The sequence below is a fragment of the Miniopterus natalensis genome, chromosome 5 (assembly GCF_054644295.1).
Source record: "Miniopterus natalensis isolate mMinNat1 chromosome 5, mMinNat1.hap1, whole genome shotgun sequence".
Taxonomy (NCBI): domain Eukaryota; kingdom Metazoa; phylum Chordata; class Mammalia; order Chiroptera; family Miniopteridae; genus Miniopterus; species Miniopterus natalensis.
The window spans coordinates 37,948,156-37,963,228 of NC_142085.1; the positions used below are offsets into that span (position 1 = coordinate 37,948,156).

At 35.1% G+C, this 15,073-nt stretch overlaps 1 protein-coding gene across 1 annotated transcript in view; it reads right to left on the reverse strand.

The window, feature by feature from the left end:
- HMGN3 (high mobility group nucleosomal binding domain 3) overlaps positions 1-15,073 on the reverse strand; it is a 29,846-nt gene that overhangs the window by 11,188 nt on the left and 3,585 nt on the right. Inside the window, exon 2 of the mRNA XM_016207365.2 lies at positions 674-724. Coding sequence (XP_016062851.2) covers positions 674-724 — 51 coding nt within the window. The remainder of the gene's footprint in view (positions 1-673; positions 725-15,073) is intronic.

The following is a 15,073-nucleotide window of genomic DNA, read 5'->3' on the forward strand; positions in this document are numbered from 1 at the left end:
ATCTCACTTGCTACTTTTTCACCCATCTCCTTTTAGAAGTTCATGATATTACCAAGGAAGGTCAAATGAAAGCAAGCATCTCTTCCAAGTTCCTAGCTGTTTGGAGGTTTCTGTATTTTAATACAGAGCTTCTTTGAATTATTGCCTAATTAATTATCTTAAGCCCTAAGAATTTTTCTGATTAAAAACCCCCAACTTTAATATTTTGACATCTTGTGTATCCTTTCATAGTTTTTTACTTTAGAGATGATTCCTCTTAGGCAAATTTCAAAACCTAAAAAGTAATTTATAATTCACTCACTGGAGCAGAGAATTTATTAAATCAGAAGTCTTTGATTTCCTTGCTGTGAAAGGCAGACTTTGTTCTCCTTGATGAATTTACCTATTATCTTGATTTTTGCCCAGAAGGAATTCTCAGTATCTGCTTTAACAAGACAGCGGGACCCACAGGTAGAAACATAAACAACACAGTAAGTGGAAAAATGACTCATCTGTGAACCGACTGAAATATACCCAAGCCAAGGGAGACTACACAGTGACACTCTTATCTCTGGCCTATGTAGTCTCAACAACCTTGTACAGGAATAGTATTCATTCAGATGCAGACAATCATAACAATATTAAAAATTCCAGTTAAATAATTAAATACAGGATGTCAAAAAGATACACTTACCTCCTGTTTAGTTACTTTGGATCCATCCTTGCCCTCTGTATTCTCTGGAGACTAGAAAGAAAATATTTCAGTGAATTGTATTTAAATTGGAAAACACACATTAGAGGGAGATTTTTTTAAAAAAAGCTATTTAAGTTCTCTGGACCACATAAGCCAACAGATATTTTGTGGGGGGAAAAGTAAGTTTGTATAAGGATATGTTTTTCACAGACACACACACACACACACACACACACACACACACACATTGCATTTATATGAATGACTGCAGGAGTGGTGCAAGAACTGATATGAGTTCCTGTCCTCAATGTACATTCAACCCTAAGCAATTTTCGTTCTTTTATGATTCCATGTGGGTTAAAGAACAGGGACCCAGAAGTCAGTGGCGGGGTACCTAGGATCTGCCTGCATGTTCCAGTTTGCTTGATGCTCTGAGATGAGGGCAGGATGTTGGGAAAGCCTAAGCCAATTGCAAAAGAGTATTTTCATCCCATACTTGCCTTTGATTTCTAGCCCATTTCTTGATATGACTTAAATTGATACTTATTATTTTTATAAAATATTACCATTTTTCCATTATCAACTCCAGCACCTCTATGACACTCCCAGCCTGACAGGACAGCCAAGAGCCCCGCCACCCAAGCTGATTTGTTCCCTGATTTTAACCCAGCCCTGTGCAGCCCTGAGCCCACTCTTGGGACAGTTCAAACCTGCCTTTTTTACAGGCTTGCATACAAAGGGTAAAATAGATTTACATGACATACCAACTACCCCAATATATTTATTTTTATTGGCTAAAGACAGTAAGTAAGATTAAAACAATTAGAAAATTTAGCTATTTAACACAAGATATAAATATAGTTCCCATCAGGAAAAATTACAAATAGCAAACTGATGTTTGGCACACTGTTTAGCTTAGCAAAATGAAGCAGCTATGTGGTAATGCCTTATCTAATAAAAAGAGAAAAAAAATGTAAGGTCATAAAACCCACTGTTTGGTGGGGCAGGTGACACTGTAAATTAGAATAATATTTTCAAAGAACAACCTGGCAATATGAAAAACAGACATAAGACTAATTATGTGATAGTCCAGTAATTCCAATTTTAGAACCAGGACTCAAAGAAAGATTCCGGTTTTATTTGTACTGTTTCTACTGTTTCTAATATGGAATAAACTGGAAATGACTTACTGGAAATGTTTAAGTAAACTATGTAACTATTAATACAATGGGATTAAAAATATTTAGGCTATGTGACTACATAGAAAGTATACATCAAATAATGCTAAATTTAAAAACATAAAATAATATGTAAAACATAGGTCAGAAGTATACAAAGTCTTTGAGAAAGACAAAAGCTTTTCTTCAAGTCACAGGACATAATAAACTTCTCTTCTTCCTATGGTTTCCTGTTACCCAGTCTATCAGTTTACCTCTCTCTAGAACTTCCCAGATTCATAGTTTTCTTCTGTTTCCCAAATCAATGAACTATATTCCTTCCTCCATGGGACTTCCTCTATCATAAAGGGAAACAGAGCTTCCACCTTTCTGTTCTCCACTCTCTTGTACATGATTGTCTGGTTCACAGAACTAGTGTTATATCAGTTAATGGAGTTAGAGAGGGCACATCTTAAAAAGTCTGACCATATGAAGACAATCCCTAGATGGGACATTCAGCTGTGTTCACTTCCTCTGCTCATTTCACAAACTTGACCCTTCTGGCCACAAATCAGACCCTCGGTTGTCAAGGAATGCTGGGCTGCCCTTCATACCTGTTGGGCCACTGGGCAGATTTAAATCCGGGGTACACTCTATCTGTTACCGACAGGCATTTAAAGAAGCAGCACATAGCTATTGTTGATGTTAAACTACATTAAAAAATTAAAAATGATTTAACAACATTTTCAATATTTTTCTAAGCAGTGGATTAGTGACAGCAATATGACTGAGAGATCACTCTCTAAATAGTGACCTGATAATGTTTGAATTGGATGTAAGTTATTGAAAAAGAGAAACTTGAAAGGATGCCACTTAAAAAAGCAGGTATAATTGAAAATATTAATGCCTTCGGATGAATGAACATAAGACTAGAGATGTGAAGAAATATAACTCTAGGCAAAGCTGGTTTCTCCGGCAATCTTTCCACAAGGGCTTTCTATTAACAGGCATGTAACAAATTTACAGTCAGGAACAACCCAACTGATCTTTACCCTGAGATCAGTGTGGAACTGTGGCAGCAATGCAGGTCAGGACACCAGCTTAAATCTTAGCTTTCTACCTAGGAGCTGTGTGATCTGGGGCAGTGCCTTGATCACCATGGCTGTCTCTTTATCTGTGAATGATAGATTATAATGACGTGTAACTCAAAGGGTCATGCTAGTGAACAAGCAAGATGTCGGGAAAAGCATTTCATAGACTAAAAATTGTTATATAGATGTTGAGTCTTCTGAATTATCAAATATAAAATTATATTCAACAGCACCTTGGGCTTGAGCACATCCCCTTACATCCAGATTCTCTGCAGCCTCGTCATCTGTTTTAGTTGCACAGGTTAACAGGTATACTATTTCATAAAGACCAACCATCTCAGGCTATCTTATCACACACTATGTAGAACATTAATATTTAGCCATGAGCCTGGAGATACAAGGAGGGCATGGTATGAAGGGATTAAAAGAGAAGTCTGAAGTTTTCTGTCCCAAGGGATCGTGAGGAGTAACAACAAAGAAAAGGGGAAACAAGGCTTGAGGGTGTACATAGATGATCTCAGATGTATTTCAATATTGTAGCAGGCTGATGGGAAGGACGAGGTGACTAAGACAGGGACAGGAAATTCCAAGGCAGAGGGGTTCTTGCTCCACTCCCTAGGATGGGGCAGGTTTATGCTAATCTAGAATGGTCAAGAGGGCAGAGAACCATGGTGAAAGGAAAAGGTCTCATTCACATATCTGAGCTTGCTGCAACTAAATGGCATGGGTACTGAGCTGAGAGGCAGCACGGGATGGGGGACATATATGGTGGCCAGATGGAAGGCACAACAAGGATTCTAGGACTCTAGAGCACTGCCCTCAGATCACTGAGGGCAAGTTGGCAGGCAGGTGGATTGCTGAATACCTGGTGATAGATTATTGGCCTAGAAGGCCTAAACTTTGGCAAAATCAACGGGCAGTTGAAATTTTTTTATTACAAATAAAAGTAGGCTAACTGAAATAAGAAAAACTTGAAACATAAACACTAGACCAGGGATAGTAATAGAAATAATGAATTGTCACAGACTACTGAAAGTTGCATTAGTCCAGAATGCAACTAGGAGCAATAAAGAAATGGATAATATGAAAGAGAGGTTAGGAAACATGGTGGGTAATTGAGAAGCTTCACATATACCTACTACTTATTTCGGAAGCAGAGAACAGAGGTACTAGTAGGACGGCAGAGACATAAAACAGAATATTTCCAAATTAAAGTAATGAGTCTCCAGATTGAAAGCTCACACCAAGGAACAAACTGGAAACAAACAGAACAAATACATTGAGAAATGCTGTAATAAAACTACAGAATGTCAAGGACAATGGGAAAAATCTTACAAGTTATCAGAGTTAAAAGATGGATAATCTACAAAGAATTACTTCTCACCAGCAACTACAAAGGTAACAAAATATGGGGTAATGTTCAAGAAGCTGAGAAAAACTGTCAACCTAGAATTCTATACCTTGCTATCACTCAAGAATGAAGGCAAACTATTGTAGAGACCAATAGAGCCTTTCTTTCAATAAGGACCTATTACTAAAGGATCAAATTCAGCAATTAAAAAAAATGAATCCAGGTGGAAGAAAAGTATAGAAGAAGAAATGTATGAAATATGTTGGTAAATTTAATTAGCTACTCCCTATAGATAATAATATCTATGTTGTGTGTGTTTAAATATTTAAAAGTTTCAATAGAACTCCTAGATCAGTGCTGTCTTATAGAAATATACCATGTAATTCTACATTTTCTAATAGCCACATTGAAAAAGTAAAAAGAAATAGATGAAATTAATTTTAATAATATTTTATTTAACTAAATATTTCTAAAATTTTATCACTTCAACATGTAATCAATATACAAATTATTGAGATATTACACAAACATTTTGTACTAAATTTTCAAAATCTGACATGTATTTTATACTTATAGCACATCTCCATTCAAGTGCTAAGTTTTCACCAAGAATACCTGATCTGTATTTAGAGTTCATAAAGCTTATAGTGGTTTTACATATCCAGGTTGTTTCAAACATATGTAAAACTTTCCAATAACTGAATTTAATACCAGTTTTTTAATTTAAATTGATTAAAATTAAAGTTTTAAAAATTCAGCTCATTTTTTTTTTATGTGGTTAATAACCTCATGAAGCTACTGGCTACCATAATGGACAGTACCGTTTTAGACAATAACCACTGCAAAAGATGAGAGTAGAACAGATCAGAAGTTAAAGGTCCTGGTTTTGTTTTGATTTTGTTCTGTAGGACAATACAGACAAAGAAAAATCTTAGACTTCGTTAAAAAAAAAATTAAAATATAGTCATTAAAATTTTTAAGAAAATAAGTAGGACCTATAAACCTAAAAGTCAGGAGAAGTGAAAGTAAGCAAATTTTACAAATAAAAGGCAAGGGAGAAAAGAACAAAGCAAAGGGAAACACATCATAAATAGAGACCACAAAATAAGTCATTAGAAAAGGTCCAAATACATTAAGAATCACAATACACCTAAGTAAATTATACTTATTCATTATAATGTCAAGCGACAGAAGGAAAAAAATAAGAATACATGTATATGATTCCACTTACACAAATTTTAAAACATGAACAAATCAATATTATGGATTTATATATGTCAAATATATCATAAATGCATAAAATCATGGACTGAAAGGATACACACCAAATTCATAATGGTTGTCTCTAGGGAAGCTGACAAGAGAAGGGAACCAAGGAGGTGTTTCAAACTTGAACTTTATAACATTTTATTTACTAAAAATATCTGAAGCAAATATGATAAAAATAAGTCAGATTTATAAATTCTGAGCATTGGGTAAATAGGAATGCTCAGAATTCCTCAAAACTATTACCAAAACTATTACTGGTATTAGGTGTGTGTGGGGGGGAGGGGAGCTAGAAGCCCAGTTTAACAGTGCCAGGTCTATTCCTGAACACAAATTCCATGACTAGGTTTACTCATAGTATTTTTTGTGTTTTTTAAATGGCTTATAAATCTGGTTTATACACTGCCTCTTCTCTTTCTGTTCAAGACATATAATTCATAATCACTTCATTTGTGCTGATATGAAGGAACGGGTGTAGGGCAAGACTGGAAGCCAAGATCACTATAAACACTGATTCAAAACTCTCCCTCTTGGGCTAGTGTGGGAGGAAAATGTGGCAGAGGGAGCGTGGGTTCCTTCAGCACTGACTAACTGAAGTATATCCCTTCTTTCTTTATTCAAAGATGCCTGGGCCCTGCATCTTAGGACACTAACCTGTACTGAAGGGGACACAACTATATCTTCCTTAAGACTACAACAGGACCAGCAGTCTTTATCAGGAAAGCAAGAAAAGAAATTGGGGATTTTTATTCTATAGACTGCCCATAAGGAATCAACAGGAAAAATTACCCCATTGCTGAGCTTCTCTTTCAATAAACAGCAGTTACCACCTTACCGAGGGCACTGTGGGGGTCATGAGCACACTTTTCTTCCTCCAAACTTGGGAAGGGATCAGAGAAGAGAAAATCCTTATGCCGTTCAACAGCTGCTTGGGAACACTTCTAGATGGCAATAGCCTATGAATTCGTCACTGCAGAGGAAGCTTTACTGAGGGTGTGGCAGGAAGTTGGGGAGTGTTAGTCTAGTACGCCTGGTGCCATGTTTCTCAGCCACACGCAAGAAAGAGGAGAGTTCAGGATCCTCAGCAACGTGTGCTGGACCTTATATTAAAGTTCCAAAAAGTCCCTTCTGGTAAGTATAGGCTCTCAGAGTTACTTCTCAGATTTTTAGTGACGAAGACTATTCCTGTATAAATTAAGTGAATTAAATTATTTAACCATTTGCCAGTAGCGATAGAACAAAATCCAGTCTCAACTCCTGGGTTATCCATGTTAATGTGGAAAAGCTGGAAGCAGATATAACCAACAATCACTTCTTTTAACATGGGGACTATATTACTTGGAGGTGATCTTCCTCTAATTTATTGGCCAATATTTTAAAATTGTTATTTTTTTATTACTTAAAATTTCTTTTAAAGTTAATTTACAATTTCTGTTACAAATGTGAGGCTGGTGAAAAGAAAGCAGTCCAATAGTGAGCTGGTTAGCAGAGGACAACCATTCTAGGACAAAAAAAAATCCAAAAACCCATCCAGAAAAGAAAAATGTGTCTACACCTACTTCTGCTAAGATTAACACATAAAGTAACTACTTGAGTAATGCAACGTTAATTTCCTTCTACAAATGGGGTACTACCCATGAAATCTTATGAGGTTTTTCAAATAACAGTTCCCTTAAATATTCAAATATTTCTATAACACATGAAACAGACACTAAAAATTTTATTAAAAGCCATCAGGACAATTGTTTAACATTAGTATGGCTGTTTTTCATTCATTCTGGAGGTGTATTTTGGGACCTTCCAATATTGCGATGCTTTTTAAAAATCCAATACCTGGAATTGAGAGATCACATGCAGAGGACTAATAATCAAATAACTGTTAAATTTCTTTGCTCCCTCCTCCTTTGCTATATTGATTAATTTCACCAACTTCTATAAACCCAAATTATACTTATTAAAATCATGTCAGGCTAGTATCTTCCCAAAATAATATTTTGTTGTTCAAGATAAAAGTAATAATTCTGCTTTAAAAGACTTTGGATGATTGGAAATAAACAGCAACTCTCTCTTTTCTGAGGGATACTTTTAGGGAAAATATCTCACATTGTAAAGGTAACTGAAAGTAAAGAAAAAGCCATGTTCAACCAGGTTCAGAGAAATTTTATTAGCATAAATGTACATAATTCAATAATGGGACTATATTGTTAATATGAAATAAATAATTCAAAATATTTTACACAACTCTTTGGCATGAGTTGCCTCTTTCATGAGAGTTGCCTTTTTTCCGTGTGTGGGATACTGTATGGGATGGGGTCATGAAGGAAGCACCTGACTGAGGTCAGAAGCCTGCATTCTATTTGGCCTCGTATCTCATGTCCGTGGGTCTAAGTTTCTCAAGAATATAACTAAGAAGATGGACATGAAGGTCTCATTTGCCTGACTTACTTTGCTGCTCGTACACTTATTAATCACACTGAGGAAGTGTCCTGTGAATATTACAGGGATTCCAGGTACTGAGGTCTTGGAAAAGGACAAGAGACCCAGAAGAACAATCATCATCTTAATAAACATGCATATTGCACTATGTGCAAGGCAATGATCGAAATGAGTTAATCCTTGTGGCAACCCAGTGAGGTTGGTAAAATAGCATCTTGCCCACTTTATAAATGAGGAATTGAGGCGAAAGAGGTTAAATAACTTGCCCAAGAACCCCCAGCTGGCAATGTTTCTGGTAAGTGGAAGGGCTGAGACTCAGACTCAGGTAGGCTGTCTCAGAGTTCATTCTCTTAACCACTACACCACTCTAAGTTTTCCTAATTTCAAAACTGGATGCAAATCTGGGATGCTAGAAGAGCAAAGGGCTTCCAGTTTGGGAAATATTTTAACCTGTATCCTTAGCCAAGGAGCACATAAAATGTAATGGAGTATTTCTTATTCCCCCTCATTTTTGAACCTCTTAGAATAACAACAAATAATTTCCCATTAAAATACTATATGTTGACATGCATATAAATTTACTATTCTGGGTTTTTAAATGGTCACATACACAGATACATGTATTTTTGTCTCACTATTAAAACCAAAGACAAACCACCAAGTCACTTCTATAATTTTTAATAGTACTTTACATTTTTCAATGTCCTTGCACATTGTTCTTGTATATGATCCTCTCAAGAGCACTGAGATACACAGGGGCAGTCTTAATATTCCCATTTTACAGATGAGGAATAGAGGTTCAAAGAGGTCAAGTTACTTTCCCCCAGTAAAGAGTATCAGAGTCCACACTAAACACATGTATTCCAACTTTTACACCTGGGCTCTTAAAAGGGTGTTACCAGACAGTTACTTTTGCCTACATCTGAATTAGCTTCTAGCAAATGGTAAATGCAGTTACGTTGTTCCTTGTATTTTTGCAAAACTAATCAGCTGTCTCTGATGTGACTGACATATGACCACTAAAAGGGGAAGTAGTAAAATTAAAAATTATATCAAGAGAACAGGTAAGGAAAAGCAATGAGAAACAGGAAAAATATAGTTAAAAAAATATATTACATGGCATATATATGAAACTTCAGAAAATTCTTTAGTTTATCTCGCGCATACACTATGTCAAATACTCATGACTCCCCACAGAGTAGAATTTAACTAAATCTGTCCAGTACTGTAAAAAACCATAGCTTACATCCAAAAAGAAAAAAAAGAGAGCGTAGGAAAGAAAAGAAAAAGAAATGTTAAAAAAAAGACCACAACACCTCTCAGGGTAGACTTTGTTTATATCTTTGAATGGGCTTAAAATAATTAAGTTATCATTTTAAAATAATATCACTTTATACCTTTAAAAAATAACTTTATAGTTAAAATTAAATCAATTGGTAATCCAGAACATTGAAATAAAAATCCATCTAGTCTTAGGTCCAATAGATTTTCTAAGCTATAAACCTTTTAGTCTTATTTGAGTTCCAAAATCAAAAGCACCTGCTGATTTTTTAAATCCAATGCCTAAATAATGGTGGCTTAATATTTACGCTACAATCTCTCAATAGACTGTATAATATGCAAGTATATTCACAGTTTTCTGGTCATAGGGGAGTATCCCTATTATTCTATATATAAAAAAATTAACGAAGACAATATATCTTGGCAATAGTAAATCCAACAGTTCATGGTGGATTTGAGAAAATATGAAGTCTTAGACTCTCAGTACTCAAAGCTATCAATACTTGGGTGAGGAAATTATGTATATCTTGTATATGTCCCTACAGTCCATCAGTTACTGAAATACCCAGAAGACTCCATGATAATGTGCCTCTTCCAGAAGCAGGGGCCTGGACCCCGAGGCCTGCCTTAGGGCATGATTGCAGGTAATAACAACTTGCTGCGTAACTTTCTCTGACTGGCACCTAGAAGCAATGGCATCAGCCTACATCTTAATAAAGACAACATTTTAAACAAATAAACACTCACTAGTTTATATAGCTTTTGGTTCTTCCTTGTTTGATTCGTTGGGCACCTTTATTTAAATAAAAGTATATAAGATTATTAGAAATAAACATTTATCAGAAGCATTGTGGAATGGTTAAGAGCAATATTCTTGAGTAAAAGAGAGCTGGGTAGAATTCCTGATTCTATGTTTCTAGCTGTGTGGCCCAGGGGCAATTCCTTTATCTCACTGAGTCCCAATATTCTCACTGTGTATGAGAAAGGCTGGGGGCTCAATGGTTAAGAGCACAGGCTCTGGAGCCAGGCTGCCAGGACCATTCCCTATCACTGGGGCTTTCTGCAAAATGGCAGTGTGAACAGTCATATCACTATCTGCGAGATGAGGACAACCTCACAGAACTGTTGTGAGAATAAACTGAAATGACACCATAATACTTCCCATATATAATGACTTCACATATTTTTCTTAAACCTAAGGTGCCTAATAAATATAAAACACATAGCTCAGGACTGGTACATCCAGGCATTCAATAAATGGTAGCTATTTAAATTTTAATAGTAACACATGTATTTATATATTACTACTGATACAAGTTTCTCTTTAAATATTAAATTTTAGAACCAATTTTGAAATTTAAAATTGTTTCCTCTATTTCCTTACATCTGAACATGCATATCGTTTACTTTATGGGTGACTTAATATGCATTTGCCTTGGGCATATCTAAATCGCCGTTTCTGGACATGGCCACAGATATAAGAATATTAGACTCAATAAAAATCTTGACTAGGAACCAATATAGGATTCGGCTGAATTTTTCTGAGAAGAAAATGAAATGTACAATAAGTAAGCAGCCAGTGAAAAAAATATTCAACATTTTGATTTGGTTTGTTATCTTCAACACTGATTTTTAAATTACTCAGGAGATTAACCTCATATTTCAACATACTAGGTACTATGAAAGCAGACAGCTTAAATGGTTATTTCAGTCACCATTTCCAAAGTATACCCTAAAGAAAAGTGGAATACATTTAATTTTGGTGTAAACAAAAGGAGTGTTTTCGGAGGAAAATATAAGAAAAGAGGATCACTTGATAACTGATTTGCCAAGGGAATTTTAATGTTATGTGAAGATATTTTTAAACACATTTCTTTTCTGTAAGAAAAATCAACCATGTAAAAAATGCACCAGATTAAAGCTTATGTTCTTTCAAAAGCACTACATTTTTATTTGGTTGCTGAACATTTACTCCTATAATTGCAGTTAATTAGACATCCAAGGTGAGAAAGGCTTGCTCCCTACCCACTGTGTGTGCCATTTGTTGTACAAAATGGAAGCTTGGTGCTTACTACAAGCCTATTAATTCATGGTAGTTTTCTTAATAGTTAAAAATATCATCATCACAATAATGAATATCCATTGACTGTTTTACATATGCCAGGCACTGTGCTAAGAACTCTGCATTCACTATTTCATTTAATTCCTTCAACAACCCAATGCGGTAGAACATAATTCTATTCTGGTTTTACAGATGAGGAAACTGATTCTCAGAGATTTAGGAATTTAGAAGCTTAGGAAGAAGTTAAGTAGCCTGCCCTAAATCATATAGCTAATAAACTGTAAAGTCAGACCAAATTGGACTATCTCCCCAACAAATATATGAAATAATTAAACTTATACTTTCTTCTCTTGAAAATCACTCATTCAATATACTCATTCAATAATTACAGTACCTGTGCTAGGAGCTATGGCGATTAAAAAAAAGACCAGAGCCATCAAAAACTTCATGCTCAAGTGGAATTAGGATTACAAAGTTAATTCAAAATTAGGTAATCAATCAAATAAGGTGTGTCAATTTGGATACATGGTCCCACACAACCACCTTTAAAGCACAAGAGGGTCATGAACAGAAATGCGTAAGGACCAAGAAGTCACTGAATCTCTACTAAGGAGGGAGGATGGCTACTGTTTACAATCCAATCTCAACTGTAGTAACAGGCCTTGAATTTAACTTCCTCAGACTGCAGAGAAAGCAATACTTCACAGAAAGACCAATGACAGATCACCTATAGTAACAAACTAGCACTCATTCTCTTAAGACTATATATATTTTAAAAAAGCTATAACCCCCAACCATTTGAACCAAACAACTTTTGTCAGGGTTTTTTCCTTTGGACATGCATTCTGGCCAAATCTTTAAATGCTCCACTGCTCATAGCTTTTCTTATGGTTTATTATCACTTCTTGTCGTGAATTATAAATACTTGCATTGCATATGTATATTTCCTACCCTGTGAGACTGAAAGATCCTTAAAATAGGGCATTTATTAATTTACTTCAAAAGGGTCAAAAAAAAACAATAATTTACTTACTTTCCCTGAGGTGATGGTACCTTGCATAAAGATGATGCTCAAGAAATGTTTATTTAACATGGAGTGAGTGAATGAATGGATAAAATGAACAACCCTACCATTCTGGAGTCTTTACTCAAATACAGGTTCCATATCAATATTGACTCAAACTCAGCAAGCACTTACGGATGGCATACTATCTGTCAGAACCTTTCATATTCAGACCTGGAAACTCAATATAGCTTAGATGACAATTCTTTCCAAATTGATTTATAAACGCAATTAAATCCCCATCAAAATCACAACACGCATTTCTGTAGAAATTTACAAGCTGATCCTAAAATTTATATGAAAATGCAAAGGATGTAATAGCCAAAACGATTTTGAAAAAGAACAAAGTGGAGAACTGACATTATTAGATTTCAGATCTTACTATAAAACCAAGATAATGTGGAAATAATGTAAGAATAGACAGGGAGAGAATGGAACACAACTTAGAGCCCCAAAATAAACCTTTATGATCATGATGAATTGATTTTCAACAAAGGTACTTAAGCAATTTAGTGGAAAAAGGATTATCTTTTCAACAACTGGTGCGGGGTCAACTGGATATCCATGAGCAAAAGTTAATTAATTAATTAATTAAACCTTTATCTTGCACTATATCCAAAATTAACTCAAAATGGATCATAGACCTAAATATGAGATCAAAGTTGTAGAATAAAATAACTGTGACCTTGGATTTAAAATTCTGTTCTTTAAAATATTAAAAGGTTTTTTTTTAAGCTACAGACTGGAAGAAAATATCTACAAATCATACATCTGATAAAGAACTTGCATTCAAAAAATATAAAGAACTAGTACAACTCAATTAAGACAAACAGGCCTGGCCAGTTTGGCTCAGTGGTTAAAGTGTCAGGCTGTAGACTGCGGGGTCCCAGGTTCAATCCTCGCCAAGGGCACGAGCCTGTGTTGCGGGGCTCGATCCCGGTCCTTGTTGGGGCATGTGGGAGGCAACCAATTGATGTGTCTCTCTCACATCAATGTTTCTCTCTCTCTCTCTCTCTCTCTCTCTGTCCCTTCCACTCTTTCCCAAAAAGCAATGGAAAAAATATCCTTGAGGATTAAAATTAATAATAATGATAATAATAATAATATAAACAATCCAATTAAAAATGGGCAAAATATCTGAATAGACATTTCACCGAAGATATACATTGTGCTAGTATGTACAGGAAAAGATGTTCATTATAATTAGTTATTATGGAAATGTAAATGAAATTTATTAGAATGGATATCACAAAAATACTGACAATCACAATGAGCAAGGATGTAGAGAAGCTTGAACTCGCCTGTGCTGATGGTACAATCACTTTGGAAAATAGTTTAGAAGTTTCTTAAAATGTTAACGACACTTTCATAACACCACCAGCTCTACCTTTTGAAAACTTCCCTAGAGAGATGAAAACATGTCTATGAAATACTTATATACCAATATTCATGGCAGCATTATTTATAATAACTGAAAACTGGAATAATCCAAATGTCCATCAGCCTGTGAAAGGATAAACAAAAAGGAGTATACCCATTCAATGGAGTATTAATGGGCAATAAAAAAGAATGGAGTACTGATATGTGCTATACTATGTGTGGACTTCAAAAACATTAGGCTGAATGAAAGAAACCAGACATGAAAGATTACATATTGTTTGAATCCTTTTATATAAAATTTCCAGAACAGGCAAACCTATGGGGAGTAGATTAGTGGTTGCCTGGGACTGGGGTGGGAATAGGGACTGGTTGCAAACAACATCAGAGACCTTTCTGGAGTGATGGAAATGGTTTAAAAGTAGATTACGGTAATGTTACACAACTCTATACATTTCTTAGATATCACTGATCTGTATACTCTGAATAGATGACTGAACTTTATGGTAAGTAGATCATAGCTCAATAAAGTTTTTTCTTTTAAAGGAAATTATACTCCCAACCACACTGCTTGAGAGTTGCATGGAGTGTCAATATCACTCAGCAATGGGCAGTGGTACTTCCAATCTTTTAAAAAAACTACATCTCATTATTCTTAATAATATGCATTTCTTTGATTTCTACTAAACTAAACATTTTCATTTATTTAAGCCTGCTATTTTCTTACAAGGATATACATCTTTTCCATAAGGACATTTGAGACTATCTTTTTAAAATAGCAAACTTTTTCAATGATATCTGGTACAATTTTCCCCCCCAGTTTTTCATAAGTTTTTAAATTTTAACAGTGGGTGTCTACTGACATATTAAAATATGCATTTTCATATAGTCAAATGTATCTGTATTTTCATTTACAGAGTCTTTCTCTAGTGTTATAACCTGTTATATTTTATGAAAGATTAATCAGAAATCTTCAGTATTATTAGTTAAGAATCCCCTGTGCCAAGCCCAGCACTATGGAGCCTTTCCATTTTAAGAAAAAAGATAAAACTTAATTTCATATTTCAAAGGAGGAGGCAGACAGTGCCCCCCCAAACTTTTATTTTAAGAATAAACAAACACTAGTATTTACACCCCAAATTCATGGAAAATCTTCTCATGAGAGAATTACTGTGATACACTAGACATTTCTAATAGTTCTAGTGATGAGGAATTGGAAAAAGGAAAAAGAAGGGTGTGAAAACGTGTTTGCTGTTGCTAATCATGCCAGGACTCTGACTCTAGGCCTCAATGGCTGATGCCTCTTTGTAGAACAT